Below are 15,813 nucleotides of genomic sequence, written 5' to 3' on the forward strand. Positions count from 1 at the left end.
CGGGCTTTCCACCTGCGGCTGCCGAGGAGGCTCCGAGGGACGCCGGCAACCCCCGCCCTCGCCTCCTCCTCCTCCTCCTCCTCCTCCTCCTCCTCCTCGCCCGCGAGCAGGTGAAGCTCCTTTGGCGGTGCTGGAGTCCTGTGGGATGGTGTTGGTGCCCCTGGGCAGGATGAGGAGGGCAGGTTTGGCCGCGGGCACCCCAAATTCCCTCCCCGCACATCGCCCCACAGCTCGCCCAGACCCGCGTTCCCCTCGGGATTTCCGCGGGGCACTCAGGGAAGGGGCTGGGTGTGGGCACAGCGGGCACAGCACGGGGCAAACTGGAGCAGGGAAGGGGCTCGGTGTGGGCACAGCGGGCACAGCACGGGACAAACTGGAGCAGGGAAGGGGCTGGGTGTGGGCACAGCGGGCACAGCGCGGGGCAAACTGGAGCGGGAAAGGGCTGGCTGTGGGCACAGCACGGGGCAAACTGGAGCAGGGAAGGGGCTGGGTGTGGGCACAGCGGGCACAGCACGGGGCAAAGTGGAGCAGGGAAGGGGCTGGGTGTGGGCACAGCACGGGGCAAAGTGGACCCTGTGAGCCCTGGGAGAGGCTCGTGGTGGGCTCAGCACTTCGTGCCCCTCCAGCCCCGCTTTTCCAGGACTCCTGCGGGACACAGGGAGGGTTTTCCTCTCTCCGGCTCTGCCTGGGTTTGTTTCTCTCTGAATCACTCCGAAACCAGCCCCGCGCTGAGGAGGGGCAGAGGTGGCACAGAGGAGACCCAGCACCTCCCTCTGTCCTTGCCTCATCCTGGCTCCAAGCCTGGGCAATGTCACCTCCGCTTCCCTGTCCCCACCCTCTGCTCGCGGCGGGGGAGGGAGAGAAACCTCCCCCTGCACCCCCGTGTGTCCCACGGCAGTGCTGGAAAAGCCCCAGGACAGCCCCTGATGGGAGGGGATGGACCTCCCCGGGCAGGTGGGAAACAGGGATGTCCTCCCGCATCAGCTTCACCAGCACCGTGTCCTCGGGAGAGTTTAGTTTATTCACCCAGCCAAGGACAAAGCATGGAATTTCTTCCCAAATTCCTCAGGTTTTAAGTGGAAGTCTGGATTTCTGGGAATGGCTTTTTTATTCCCCCCAGAATGTGGTGTTTTCTTGGCAGGATGTGATGCCCTGCAGGTTCAGGGGGTGGGTGACACAAACACAAAGCTCCACCTCTGGCACAAAACACACTTAACTTACCCTTCCTTTTTTCCTTTCCTCCTCAGACCTCGGGGCTTGAGGGAGGTCAAACGGGTGTGGGTGCAGGGAAGGTCCTGCACGGCCCTCCCTTTTCAGACACAGCAATTAGCTGAGCAATTAGGAATTCATGCCTTTAATTAAAGCAGTGGGACTGCACACCCAGCGTGGTGAAAAGAATTTAGGAATTTTAGGCAGGGAACAGGAGTGAAGTTTTGTGATGGGGAGGGTCCTGCTCAGAGGCTGGAATAGCCCCCAGCTCAGCAGGGCCCAGGGCACCCCTTGGCATGGGCACCTTTGCCCAAGTTTATGGCAGGGCTTTGCCAGCTCCATCGGGTGGTTTAAATTGCGATTCTTTGTGGGAAATGTGGTTGTCAGGGAATTCAAGGGAATTAATTGTGCATTTGCAGCTCTTTGTCTTGTCTTAGTGGGGCTGAGACGAGTCTGTTGTGTCTGTGTTGCTCCTGGGGATGGGGATTTCATCTCTTTTCCTGATCTTTAGGGAAGAAAAGGAATTCACTGTCCCCCGGGGGGGGACAAAGATCCCAAGGGAATGTGGTGCCAGGCTGGGGCTCTTCAGAGCTCCTGCACGGCCCCCCAGACCCCACTGCCCCCACAACACGGGGCAGAGGGCACAGCCTCAGGCTGTGCCAGGGCAAGGGCAGGTTGGACTTCAGGAGGAATTCCTGCCTGGAAAGGGGGGGAAGGCACTGGCAGGGGCTGCCCAGTGAGGGTTGGAGTGCCCAGCCCTGGAGGTGCCCAAGGCAGGACTGGCTGTGGCACTGAGTGCTCTGGGCTGGGGGACAAGGTGGGCATCGGGGACAGGGTGGGCTCCATGGGCTGGGAGAGTTTTGCCAAGGTGGGCATCAGGCACAGGGTGGGCTCCATGGGCTGGGAGAGTTTTGCCAAGGTGGGCATCAGGCACAGGGTGGGCTCCATGGGCTGGGAGGGCTTTGCCAAGGTGGGCATCAGGCACAGGGTGGGCTCCATGGGCTGGGAGGGCTTTGCCAAGGTGGGCATTGGGCACAGGGTGGGCTCCATGGGCTGGCAGGGCTTGGCCAAGGTGGGCATCGGGCACAGGGTGGGCTCCATGGGCTGGGAGGGCTTTGCCAAGGTGGGCATCGGGCACAGGGTGGGCTCCATGGGCTGGGAGGGCTTTGCCAGCCTCAGGGATTGCATGTCCTTGTGCTCCTGTGGTTCATGTTCAGGGTCGTGTTGGCCACCCAAGGTGGGTGCAGTTTGATGACTTAATTAGTGGAGTAATGACACTGACGAGCTGTGGCAGAGGCACAAAATGCCACCTGCAGTGGGGTCACCAACCAGACTCTCCACACCCAACTCCTCCAGCACCTCCAGCTGTGGCTCCTGAGGGCAAGACCCTCCTCCCAGCCCAGCTCCTCCTTGGAGCCCCTCCGTGTGTGCCCAACAGGCGGCCACCAGCTGGGGGGTGCACAGGCCTAGAGGGGCTGATTGAAGGTTTCCTGGACTGTTTTAATGACTGAATTCCTGACTGTTCATAGCTTGACTTTTTAGAGATCTCCTGGTGCTTCTCAAATATCCCCCAGCATGTCTGGAATAGGGTCAGGGTTAAATGGTCACTGCGTGGGAAAAGGGGAGGCAGGAGGGAAAGGCTGGGCCTTCAGAGCAGCTGAGATTGTCCAAACTCATGGAATCTGGAATGGTTTGGGTGGGAAGGGGCCTCCAAGCTCATCCCATGGGCAGGGACACCTTCACAGAATCACAGAATCCCAGACTATTCTGAGCTGGAAGGGACAACAAGGACCATCGAGTCCAACTCTTCAGTCAATGGCCCACAGAGGGGATTGAACCCCTGACCTTGGTGTTGTTACAGCCAAGTTTGAACCAAACCTCCCACCAGCCCAGGCTGCTCCAAGCCCTGCCCAACCTGGCCTTGGACACCTCCGGGGATGGGGCAGCCACAGCTCCTCTGGGCAGCAGAGAGGACCCATCAGCTGTCCCTGTGGCCACCCATCACCTGAGGTTTGGCTCCAAGAGCCTTCCCCACTCAGAGGAGGTCGTGCCTGAGTTCATCTCCATTTGAAAGCCCACACTCATTACCTGCTCCTAATGCTGAGCCAACATTGGGACATTATTTGCCCCTGAGGCTCATCCCAAGTCCTGGAGCACCCCCAGGCTGTGGGGCTGCACTCCAGAGGCTCCTCACAACCTGCCTCTCCAAACACAGCAGAGACATCCTCAGGTTGTGGGTTCCCAGAGAAGCCTGGGGGTGATTCCTCCTGCCACTCATTCAGTTGGAGAGGAATGTCCACCCTTCCCTGCTGCCCTTGGAATCAGAGATCCAATAAACCTCCTTTTAGGAGTGTTGGCTGGAAAAGGGCACAAGGTGCTGCTCCTGCCTTTGGCCGAGGAGGATTGCAGGGGTTAACGTGGCCCTGGCAGGGTCTGTGCCCACCCAGTGCTGCCCCGTGCCAGCAGCTCAGGTGACACCAAAGGACAGGAGGCACAAAGTTGGCATTGTGTGCTCTGGTTGCTGCAAGGAAACCTGAGGAGTGCCCAGCCCCTGGTGGGCAGTGCCGGGCCCTGGCTCAGCCCCCCTGCAGCTGGAGAACCACCTGCTGGGGCAGCTCTGGGGGCTGCAGGTGGCACATGGGGCAAAACCCTCCCTCCCTGGCTCCCCTTGCCAGCTGGGCTCAGAGTGAGTGCCCACCTTTCACCACAGATTTGGGGCTGGAGGACAGAACTCCCAGCAGACTTCAGGGGGGTCAGAGGAAGGAAGAAGGTTCAGACCTTTGGCTTCAGGAGGGTCAGAGGAAGGAAGAAGGTTCAGACCTTTGGCTTCAGGAGGGTCAGAGGAAGGAAGAAGGTTCAGACCTTTGGCTTCAGGGGGGTCAGAGGAAGAAGGTTCAGACCTTTGGCTTCAGGAGGGTCAGAGGAAGGAAGAAGGTTCAGACCTTTGGCTCCAGGAGGGTCAAAGGAAGAAGGTTCAGACCTTTGGCTTCAGGAGGGTCAGAGGAAGGAAGAAGGTTCAGACCTTTGGCTCCAGGAGGGTCAAAGGAAGAAGGTTCAGACCTTTGGCTTCAGGAGGGTCAGAGGAAGGAAGAAGGTTCAGACCTTTTGCAAGCTCTAAATACATTTTAATTGGAGGCCTGTGAAGGTCAGACTGGGCACCAATTATCCTGAGAGCAGGATATTTTTCCACCTGAATGCCCTCGGTGCTGTTTGCTGGCCAAGCCCTCCATTGGCACGGGAGTTCCTGGTGGGGAAATGAGTTTAGTGCTGGGAGGCAGGAGCAGGAGGAGCACGTGGAGTGGAGCAGAAAGGGTGGGCTGAGCCTCCAGGAGCCCCCGGGGCTGTGCTGGGCAGGACCTGCATCCCCGGGGGTGACCCGGGATCGCTGTGAGGTGGTTGCACAAGTGGCAGCACGTGGGTTTGGGGCTGAGGGAATAACGCTGGTGAGGACACAGTTTGACAGCTATTAATGACAGCTGTTAATGAGGCACCGCCAGTTTAATTCCTGGTTCACACACTCGAGGTTAGAGGAGACCTTTGGGGTCACCCCTGCATGGCCAGGGCCGGCAGCACGGGGATCACCCGGGGGTTCCTGTCCCAAGGGGAAGGGCTGATGGAGCAGTTCCTCTCCCAGGGACCAGCATGGACTGGTGAGCCTGGAACTGGGACATCAACAGGACATGCCCCCTGAGCCCGGGAACGCTGGGCACGGGGTGCTGCACGTGAGCTCTGGCTGCCCCTGCCCCGTGGGCACCCCCGGAGCCAAAAGCACCCCGTGGAAAGCTGAATTTAAGGGATCAAAGCAGCTCTGCTTCCCTTCCCGGGGCATCCCTTCAGCCCTCAGAGCTGCACCCTACGTCAGATCCACCTCATGCCCGAGCCCCACAGAGGGCCAGGTGGGCACTGGGCACAGGGGCCTCGAGTGCCACACAAAGTGCTGACAAGGGCAGGCTGAGAACCCCGTTATTAACGCGGGGCAGCCGCGGCCGAGCCGAGAAAAGCAGGAGAGCTCAGGGGGTTCCCTCTGGGCGGGGAAGGGAGCTCCGGGCAGCTCGGGAAGAGCAGCTCGGGCAGTTTGGACAGAACAGCTCGGGCAGCTCGGGCAGAACAGCTCGGGCAGCTCGGACAGAGCAGCTCGGGCAGTTTGGACAGAGCAGCTCGGGCAGCTCGGGCAGAACAGCTCGGGCAGCTTGGGAAGAGCAGCTCGGGCAGCTTGGACAGAACAGCTTGGGCAGCTCGGACAGAGCAGCTCGGACAGTTTGGACAGAGCAGCTCGGGCAGTTTGGACAGAACAGCTCGGGCAGCTTGGACAGAACAGCTTGGGCAGCTCGGACAGAGCAGCTCGGACAGTTTGGACAGAGCAGCTCGGGCAGTTTGGACAGAACAGCTCGGGCAGCTTGGACAGAACAGCTCGGGCAGTTTGGACAGAACAGCTCGGGCAGCTTGGGAAGAACAGCTCGGGCAGTTTGGGAAGAACAGCTCGGGCAGCTCGGACAGAACAGCTCGGGCAGCTTGGACAGAACAGCTCGGGCAGCTTGGACAGAGCAGCTCGGGCAGCTTGGACAGAACAGCTCGGGCAGAACAGCTCGGGCAGTTTGGACAGAACAGCTCGGGCAGTTTGGACAGAGCAGCTCGGGCAGAACAGCTCGGGCAGTTTGGACAGAACAGCTCGGGCAGCTTGGACAGAACAGCTCGGGCAGCTCGGACAGAACAGCTCGGGCAGCTCGGGAAGAGCAGCTCGGGCAGTTTGGACAGAGCAGCTCGGTCGGCTTGGAAAGAGCAGCTCGGGCAGCTTGGAAAGAGCAGCTCGGTCGCCTTTGAAAGAGCAGCTCGGTCGGCTTGGAAAGAGCAGCTCGGTCGGGTTTGAAAGAGCAGCTCGGGCAGCTTGGAAAGAGCAGCTCGGTCGGCTTGGAAAGAGCAGCGTTTCAGCTCTTGCCGAGGGAATTACATCTTTAAGTTTCCTGCACTGGCAAACAGCGCTGAGCTGCCGATTTCAGGCGCTCGAGGAGTTCATTAGCAGAGAGTGTTGGTCTGGCTGTGCCTTGGCAGGGCGGGGGCTGAGCGGGCACAGACAGAGCTCCCCACCCCGTGGGCACGGCTGTGGGCACTGCCTTGCTCAGCCCGCGGGCTCTGATCCATAGGGATCACTCTCTAACAATGGAAAGAGGGGAGTTTATGGCGTTCCAAGCTGTCTTAAAACTCTGAGAGTTTTGAACAGGGACCCCTCGGAGGGCACCGGAGGGAGAGCCCAGCTGGCTCCCTGCCCGCAGGGTACCCTCGAGATTAACATCTAAACAAAGGTTCGGCCCCTTTTTCCTTGTTAAAGAGCTTGGAATTGCTTCCCTTCACGGGAGGGGGAGTATTTCCCGCCGCAATTCCCGGCTGGATTCCAAAGGGATTTATTTGTGGCTCAGCAAAGCCGTTCGGGGGCTCCCAGAGGTGCCCTCAACCCTCGAGGGGTGTCGAGGGTCTCGGTGTGCTCCGTGGCTCTGAAAACAGGGATTTGGGGCTAATTAGCCGGGGTTCAGGCAGCAGCTTTGTCAGTGGGAATCACCCATTGTTGTGGATCTCCTGTTGCCTGGGACATCCCGGGGTCATATCCCGGAGGGTGGTCTCCAAAGCTGGGAACTGGTTGTATCCATTCACCCCAGGGTGTGTCCTGGTGGCTCCCAATGCTCAGGATCCCCATCCAGGTGTGTCCTGGTGGCTCCCAATGCTCAGGATCCCCATCCAGGTGTGTCCTGGTGGCTCCCAATGCTCAGGATCCCCATCCAGGTGTGTCCTGGTGGCTCCCAATGCTCAGGATCCCCATCCAGGTGTGTCCTGGTGGCTCCCAATGCTCAGGATCCCCATCCAGGTGTGTCCTGGTGGCTCCCAATGCTCAGGATCCCCATCCAGGTGTGTCCTGGTGGCTCCCAATGCTCAGGATCCCCACCCAGATGTGTCCTGGTGGTTCCTTCTGCTCAGGATCCCCATCCAGGTGTGTCCTGGTGGCTCCCAATGCTCAGGATCCCCTTCCAGGTGTGTCCTTGTGGTCCCCTCTGCTCAGGATCCCCATCCAGGTGTGTCCTGATGGTCCCCTCTGCTCAGGATCCCCATCCAGGTGTGTCCTGGTGGTTCCTTCTGCTCAGGATCCCCATCCAGGTGTGTCCTGGTGACTCCCAATGCTCAGGATCCCCATCCAGGTGTGTCCTGGTGGCTCCCAATGCTCAGGATCCCCATCCAGGTGTGTCCTGGTGGCTCCCAATGCTCAGGATCCCCATCCAGGTGTGTCCTGGTGGCTCCCAATGCTCAGGATCCTCATCCAGGTGTGTCCTGGTGGCTCCCAATGCTCAGGATCCCCTTCCAGGTGTGTCCTGGTGGCTCCCAATGCTCAGGATCCCCATCCAGGTATGTCCTGGTGGCTCCCAATGCTCAGGATCCCCTTCCAGGTGTGTCCTGGTGGCTCCCAATGCTCAGGATCCCCATCCAGCCCTGCCCTGGAGCATCCAGGCTGGCACTGCCCAGCGGGATCAGAGCTGGAAAAAGCAGGTGCCAGTTGCCCAAGGCCACTCCCAGGGGCACCACAGACCCAGTTTGTCCCAGCAGGAGCCCCAGGGGAGCAGGACAGTGTTTGCTGCAGTCCCTCCCAGCGTGGGGTGGGCGGGACAGGGTGGGCAGTGCCAGAGGGAGAGGCTTGGGCAGGGTTTATCCCGGTGCCAGTGCCACCCTCTGAGGTTTCCCACCCCTCGGTGTGAGGGAGGAGCAAAGTTTCTGTTGAGCCAATAGAGCTGTTGCTCCTCTCGCTCCAGCCCTTCCCCAGAATCTTTCCTGTGTGTTCCCAAAGCTCTGGTGTTCCTGGGTGGGATAATCCCCTCTGGATGAGCTGCAGCTTCCAGATGCCTCCATTCCAGGGCACATGGAGCCCATCCCTGCCCCTGGAATGTGGGAAACTTTTTGGGTGGTTCTTTCCCTCTGCTCCTCACCCTCCACTTCCCTCAGCTTCGTTCTGGAATGGGAATGAACTTCATAAGCAGCAGCTAATGAGGAGAATGAGGGACTCCCACACTGGTTGGGGCTGGAAGGACCTCAAAGCTCATCCAGTGCCATGGGCAGGGTCACCTCCCACTGTCCCATGTTGCTCCAGCTTGGCCTTGGGCACTCCCAGGGACTGGCACTGATGGAGCTGTGCCTGAATGTGCCCCCTCAGGTGCTGCAGGGAATGGGCCCTGAGGCCTCTCAAAGTGCAGCCCCAGGGACTGGGGGGTCTTTTTACCCCAAATTTGCTGCATTACAGGAAATCCTGGTGGCTCCAACATCAGCAGGAAAGGCTCCAAGAAAGAAATCCTTTGCAGAGAGTGCTCAGGGATGCCCAGAGAGGGGGTGGATTCCCCATCCCTGGAGGTTTTTCAGCTGAGCTTGGCCGTGGCACTGAGTGCCATGATCTGGTAAAGGGACTGGAGTTGGACCAAGGGTTGGACTTGATGATCTCAGAGGTCTTTTCCAACCCAATCCATTCCATGATTCTGTCATTCTATGGATGTGGCACTGAGTGAGAATACACCATGTCTTGATCCAACCATGTCTTGATCCAACCATGTCTTGATCCAACCACATCTTGATCCAACCCCACTGTGATCACCATATCTTGATCCAACCATGTCTTGATCCAACCATGTCTTGATCCAACCCCACTGTGATCACCAGCCCAGGGCACTCCGTGCCCTGGGCTGGTGATCACAGTAGGGTTGGATCAAGGGTTGAACTTGATGATCTCAGAGGTCTCTTCCAACCCAATCCATTCTATGATTCTCTGATTCTCTTTAGAGGCTCTTCATGGATATTGTGATGAGTTTCCCCTTCTCTCCAAAGAGCAGATCTGTTCCCTCTGTGTGGGCAGGATGGGCAGGGCTGGGCTGGTTGTGGCCTCGCTGCTCCTGCTGGAAGCTGCTGGATGTCTGGGAATGTTTGAGGAGGAGCAGGAGCCTTGGGGGGCTGGCAGAGCTTGGTCATGATCTCAGAGGCCAGGAGAGCTCTGGCTGGGACAGGCTGAGGGAGGAGGCTCTGCCAGGAGGCAATGCCATGAGATCAGCACCTGGAATCCCTGCTGGGTGTGTGGATTCCCAGGAAAACTGCAGGGAATAACAACCTAATTTTAGATTCTCCAGAAGAGGGTTGGGCCTTTCCTGCCTGAGGAATCCACAATCCAGGAGATGGTTCTGGCAAGGGAAGGCTGAGGACCTGCAAGAGGTGGGAGGTGTCCCTGTGGAACAGGGTGGGCTTTGAGGTCCCTCCCAACCCAGACCATCTGGGATTCTGGGACTGATTCTTCTCTCCTGAAATAAGGCCCCATCCTGCAGCTTCCATGAAAAAATGGGAGAGGGAAAAAGGACAAGAACCTTTTCTGACAAACCTGGGTCCTGCTCATCTCAAAATTCTGGGCCACCTTTGGGGGGTTTCCTTTCTTTTATTCATTTGTTGGGGGAAAAAAAAGAAGTAAATTGGTCGTGGCAGAGTCTGAACCAACCAACTCCTCCCTGACCTTTAGTTTGTGGTTGTTTCTGATTCAGCTGCAGCACCAAACAAGGAGTGCTCTGCCCCCTCCTCAGCTCGGAGTGACCCCGAGGTGGCACATCCAGGAGCTCCTCCTCCCTGGTCACTTGGCTGTGCCATTGTGACTGTGACACTCTGGCTGTGGCCGTGCCACACTCTGGCCGTGCCACACTCTGGCCATGCTACACTCTGGCTGTGCCCCTCTGGCTGTGCCCCTCTGTCTGTGCCACTCTGTCTGTGGCTGTGCCCCTGTGGCTGCGACATTGGCTGTGCCACACTGTGGCTGTGCCACTCTGGCTGTGACATTGCCTGTGCCACACTCTGGCTGTGACATTGTGGCTGTGCCACTCTGACTGTGGCTGTGCCACACTGTGGCTGTGCCACTCTGGCTGTGCTCCTCTGGCTGTGCCCCTGTGACTGTGACATTGGCTGTGCCACCCTGGCTGTGTCCCTCTGGCTGTGTCACTCTGGCTGTGACATTGCCTGTGCCACTCTGTCTATGCCACTCTGTCTGTGGCTGTGCCACTCTGTGCCACACCCTGGCTGTGCCACTCTGGCTGTGCCCCACTCTGGCTGTGACATTGCCTGTGACATTGCGTGTGCCCCTCTGGCTGTGCCACTCTGTCTATGCCACTCTGGCTGTAGCTGTGCCACTCTGCCACTCAGGCAATGTCACTCTGTCTGTGTCCCACTCTGGCTGTGCCCCACTCTGGCTGTGACATTGCCTGTGCCCCTCTGGCTGTGCCCCTCTGTCTATGCCACACTCTGTCTGTGCCACTCTGGCTGTGACATTGTGTCTGTGACACTCTGGCTGTGGCTGTGACACTCTGGCTGTGCCCCTGTGGCTGTGACATTGGCTGTGCCACACTCTGGCTGAGCCACTCTGCTTGTGCCACGCTCTGGCTGTGCCCCTCTGGCTGTGACACTGGCTGTGTCACACTGTGCCTGTGCCCCTCTGGCTGTGCCCCTCTGGCTGTGCCCCTCTGGCTGTGACACTGGCTGTGTCACACTGTGCCTGTGCCCCTCTGGCTGTGCCCCTCTGGCTGTGCCCCTCTGCCTGTGCCCTCTGGCTGTGTCACACTGTGCCTGTGCCCCTCTGCCTGTGCCCTCTGGCTGTGTCACACTGTGCCTGTGCCCCTCTGGCTGTGCCCCTCTGGCTGTGCCCTCTGGCTGTGACACTGGCTGTGCCCCTCTGGCTGTGCCCCTCTGCCTGTGCCCTCTGCCTGTGCCCCTCTGCCTGTGCCCCTCTGGCTGTGACACTGCCTGTGCCCCTCTGGCTGTGACACTGGCTGTGCCCCTCTGGCTGTGACACTGGCTGTGCCACACTCTGCCTGTGCCCCTCTGCCTGTGCCCCTCTGGCTGTGACACTGCCTGTGCCCCTCTGCCTGTGCCCCTCTGCCTGTGCCCTCTGCCTGTGCCCCTCTGCCTGTGCCCTCTGCCTGTGCCCCTCTGGCTGTGCCCCTCTGCCTGTGCCCTCTGGCTGTGCCCCTGTGCCCTGCAGAGCCCTGCAATGTTTTCCATCTCAGAGCTGGCATTTTGCTCACCCCTTTCCCTTCCCTTCCAGGGCTGTGTTGGCTCCGGGCAGAGGCTGCAGGGGCGAAGGTGCTGCTGTGACCATGATGTCCCTGGGGGTCACCAAAGGTAACTCCCCCTCTCCTGGCTCTGCTTTGTTGTCCCTGCTCTGCTCCCTCAGCAGGGGTGGAGTCCCCGTCCCTGCAGGTGCTCAGGGAACCTGTGGATGTGGCACTTGGGGACATGGTTAGTGGTGTCCATGGTGGTTCTGGGGGCGGTTGGGCTTGAGGATCTTAAAGGTCTTTTCCAACCTTAATGATCCTGTGGGTCTGTGACTCCTTGTCTGGGACCTGCTCCAGCCTGAAGCTCCAAAATGGCATTAATTTGGCAATAAATTCCATATTAATCATAGAATGAACTGGGTTGGAAGAGACCTCTGAGATCATCAAGTCCAACCTCCCACCTCTTGCAGCTCCTCAGCCTTCCCTTGCCAGAACCATCTCCTGGATTCTGGATTCCTCAGGCAGGAAAGGCCCAACCCTGTTCTGGAGAATCTAAAATTAGGTTGTTATTCCCTGCAGTTTTCCTGGGAATCCACACACCCAGCAGGGATTCCAGGTGCTGATCTCATGGCATTGCCTCCTGGCAGAGCCTCCTCCCTCAGCCTGTCCCAGCCAGAGCTCTCCTGGCCTCTGAGATCATGACCAAGCTCTGCCAGCCCCCCAAGGCTCCTGCTCCTCCTCAAACATTCCCAGACATCCAGCAGCTTCCAGCAGGAGCAGCGAGGCCACAACCAGCCCAGCCCTGCCCATCCTGCCCACACAGAGGGAACAGATCTGCTCTTTGGAGAGAAGGGGAAACTCATCACAATATCCATGAAGAGCCTCTAAAGAGAATCAGAGAATCACAGAATGGATTGGGTTGGAAGAGACCTCTGAGATCATCAAGTTCAACCCTTGATCCAACCCTACTGTGATCACCAGCCCAGGGCACGGAGTGCCCTGGGCTGGTGATCACAGTGGGGTTGGATCAAGACATGGTTGGATCAAGACATGGTTGGATCAAGACATGGTGGATTCTCACTCAGTGCCACATCCATAGAATCACAAAATCACAGAATGGATTGGGTTGGAAAAGCCCTCCGAGATCATCAAGTCCAACCCTTGGTCCAACTCCAGTCCCTTTACCAGATCATGGCACTCAGTGCCACATCCAGTCCCATCTTAAACACCTCCAGGGATGGGGAATCCACCCCCTCTCTGGGCAGCCCATTCCAATCCCTGAGCACTCTCTCTGCAAAGAATAAAAACACAGAGAGCTGGAGGGTCTGGCTGAGGGTTTGAGCTCAGCAGAACAGGAAGAAATTCCAATTTTATTCCAGACCCCCATTAAAATTCCCTGGCTCTGAAAGCCCCCCCAGAAGTCCAACCACGATTCACAGCCAGGGAGCAGCTGCCCAGGGTGGCTCCCCCTGTTCTGTCCCCCAGCCCTGCTCTTGTCTCCTCTGGAGATGAAGCCCAAAAGTCTGAGGGTTTTCACAGAAGAAAAGCCCTCTGAGATCAGAGCCCACCCTATGCCCGATGCCCACCTTGGCAAAGCCCTCCCAGCCCATGGAGCCCACCCTGTGCCCAATGCCCACCTTGGCAAAGCCCTCCCAGCCCATGGAGCCCACCCTGTGCCCGATGCCCACCTTGGCAAAGCCCTCCCAGCCCATGGAGCCCACCCTGTGCCCCAGGAGCCCACCTTGGCAAAGCCCTCCCAGCCCATGGAGCCCACCCTGTGCCCCAGGAGCCCACCTTGGAAAAGCCCTCCCAGCCCATGGAGCCCACCCTGTGCCCGATGCCCACCTTGGCAAAGCCCTCCCAGCCCATGGAGCCCACCCTGTGCCCAATGCCCACCTTGGAAAAGCCCTCCCAGCCCCTGGAGCCCACCCTGTGCCTGATGCCCACCTTGGCAAAGCCCTCCCAGCCCATGGAGCCCACCCTATGCCCGATGCCCACCTTGGCAAAGCCCTCCCAGCCCATGGAGCCCACCCTATGCCCGATGCCCACCTTGGCAGAGCCCTCCCAGCCCCAGGAGCCCACCCTGTGCCCGATGCCCACCTTGGCAAAGCCCTCCCAGCCCCTGGAGCCCACCCTGTGCCCGATGCCCACCTTGGCAGAGCCCTCCCAGCCCCAGGAGCCCACCCTGTGCCCAATGCCCACCTTGGCAAAGCCCTCCCAGCCCCTGGAGCCCACCCTGTGCCCGATGCCCACCTTGTCCCCCAGCCCAGAGCACTCAGTGCCATGGCCAGTCCTGCCTTGGGCACCTCCAGGGCTGGGCACTCCACCCCTCCCTGGGCAGCCCCTGCCAGGGCCTGTCCACCCTTTCCAGGCAGGAATTCCTGCTGCTGTGCCCCCTGCCCCTGCCCTGGCACAGCTGGGGCTGTTTCCTCTCCTCCTGCCCACTCCAGGGGGTGGCACACGATCCTGCAGGAGCTCCAAGTTGCCCCAGGTTGTCCCAGGAATGTGCCCAAACTGTGGAATTCTGGGGCAGAACATGAGATGCCATTTTTCACCAACAGATTTAGGTGGGAACAGGTGGGATGTTGCTCCCAAATCCAGTGACCTGGAGCTGAGTGGAGGGGCCTGATTTCCATGGGGAAATCCATTCAGTTTTCCATTTCAGTGCTTCCCTTTCCAGGTGCTGCCCATGGGAGGTGCCCCCAAAGTGCCTTTAACCCCTCCTGCCGATTCCAGGGGAGGAAGGGCATCCTCCTCATCCCCACAGCTGGGGGTTCCTGGCAGACAATCCAATGGGATCACCCTTTGAACAAAATAAACCCCCTTCTCCCACCACACAACTGCAGTCCCAGAGCCAAATCCATTTCCTGCCTGAGCTCCTCAGGGCTGAGCTTTCCCAGGCCCCTCTTTCCTGCTGGCTCAGGGGGATCATTCCATGATTCCAGAGGCTCAGCTTGCCCAGGGATCTCCTTTGGCTTCCTGCAAAGCCGCTGAGAAGCTGCAGGGACTTGCTGGTGTCCAACCCCCTGAGCTCCATCTTTCCAGCCTTGATCAGGCACTCCCAGCCTGGCAGGAGGTGGGAAAGAGGCAGAAATACAAGGAAAAGGGTCAGAAATACACAGAAAAGGAGATTCCCTTGTCTGGTCCTCATTTCCAATTTCTCCATGGGAAAACAGCTCTTTTCCTCTGAAGAAAATGCCAACTAAAATGCCCTTTTTATCTCTTTATAATGTCCAGCTGGCCTGGGTTTGGCCCAGTAGGGTTTTGGCTCTCAAGGATGACCCTTCCCATCCATCATCTGCTCATTCCCTTCCCCTGGGAGAGCCTTTTCCCCCTTCCCACCTCCCACCTCCTTCCCTGCCTGCTCCCAAAGTTCTGGCTCTAAAGCTCCTCCCCACTAAGCTGAGCTTTTCCCACCCCACCATTTCCCCCCTGGGAGGACTTGGCAGCTCCTAATCCGTGTCCTTCTGGGGTCTCCTGATTTGGATTTCATCTTTAATTGCACTGCTGAGCTTTGCAGCCAGAGAGGGCAGTTGTGGGGGGTTGCCTGGGATGGAGAAGGAGGAGGATGAGGATGGGACATTCCCAGGTTTGGGACTGAGCCACCTCATTAGGGACACTTGGTTTGACAAGAGGTTTTTGAGCCTGAGCTTGGTGGTGGAATTGTGGGACTGAGGAGCCCAAGGACGTGTGTCCTCCACGAGGACACACTGAGGGGTGAGGGCACTGTGTGAGCCCCTCAGAGGGGCAGGAGATGCCCCAGGACAAAGTGACCCCGAGCTCTGGTGGCCTCAGGGGTCCCTCTGCCGTCGGAGCGGGAGAAGGACTCACGTTGTGTTGACCTCTGACAGAGAGGAGAGGACCTGCTGCTCCTGCAGCCCCTCTCACCTGCTGGGTGGGAGTCCTTGCCCTTCCTCACCCTCCTCCTCCTCCCTGCCCTCTCCAGGAGGGATCATCCCCCCCACGGACGAGGACCGGCGGAGGATCATTAAGCAGATGAAGGTTCGCACCACCCTGAGGGGAGACAAGAGCTGGATCCAGCACCACACCTCGGACTCTGAGGACGAGAAGAAGAGCAGCCCCCTGTGAGTGTGGCCACCAGGATGCTCCTCTTGTCCCTCCCTTCCCTCTGCACCTCCTGTGAATGTGGCAATGAGGATGTTCCTTCCCCCTCCATTTCCCTCTGCAGCCCCCTGTGAGTGTGGCCACCAGGATGCTCCTTCCCTTTCCCTTTTTCCCCCTTTTTTCCCCCTTTTCCCCCCCTTTTCCCCTCTTTTCCCCCCTTTCCCCCCACCCCTTCCCTCTCCTTCCCCCCCCTTCCCCCCCTTCCCCCCTTCCCCCCCTTCCCCTATCCCTTCCCCCTCCCCTTCCCCCCCCTTCCCCCTCCCGTTCCCCCTCCCCTTCCCCCCCTTTCCCCCTCCCCTTCCCCCCCATCTCCCCCCTTCCCCCTCCCCTTCCCCCTCCACTTCCCTTCCCCCTCCCCTCCCCTCCCCTCCCCTCCCTTCCCTTCCCTTCCCTTCCCTTCCCTTCCCTTCCCTTCCCTTCCCTTCCCTTCCCT

At 59.2% G+C, this 15,813-nt stretch overlaps 1 protein-coding gene across 5 annotated transcripts in view; it reads left to right on the forward strand.

Annotated features, from left to right (window-relative positions):
• Positions 1 to 15,813, forward strand: part of ZNF185 (zinc finger protein 185 with LIM domain) — a 72,373-nt gene that overhangs the window by 998 nt on the left and 55,562 nt on the right. For all 5 annotated transcript variants that reach the window (XM_071569227.1, XM_071569228.1, XM_071569230.1 and 2 more), the window contains exons 2-3: positions 11,306 to 11,382; positions 15,202 to 15,340. In XM_071569227.1, the coding sequence (XP_071425328.1) occupies positions 11,358 to 11,382; positions 15,202 to 15,340 (164 nt within the window). In that variant the 5' untranslated portion in view covers positions 11,306 to 11,357. The remainder of the gene's footprint in view (positions 1 to 11,305; positions 11,383 to 15,201; positions 15,341 to 15,813) is intronic.

Source organism: Pithys albifrons, chromosome 14, assembly GCF_047495875.1.
Source record: "Pithys albifrons albifrons isolate INPA30051 chromosome 14, PitAlb_v1, whole genome shotgun sequence".
NCBI classification, from domain to species: domain Eukaryota; kingdom Metazoa; phylum Chordata; class Aves; order Passeriformes; family Thamnophilidae; genus Pithys; species Pithys albifrons.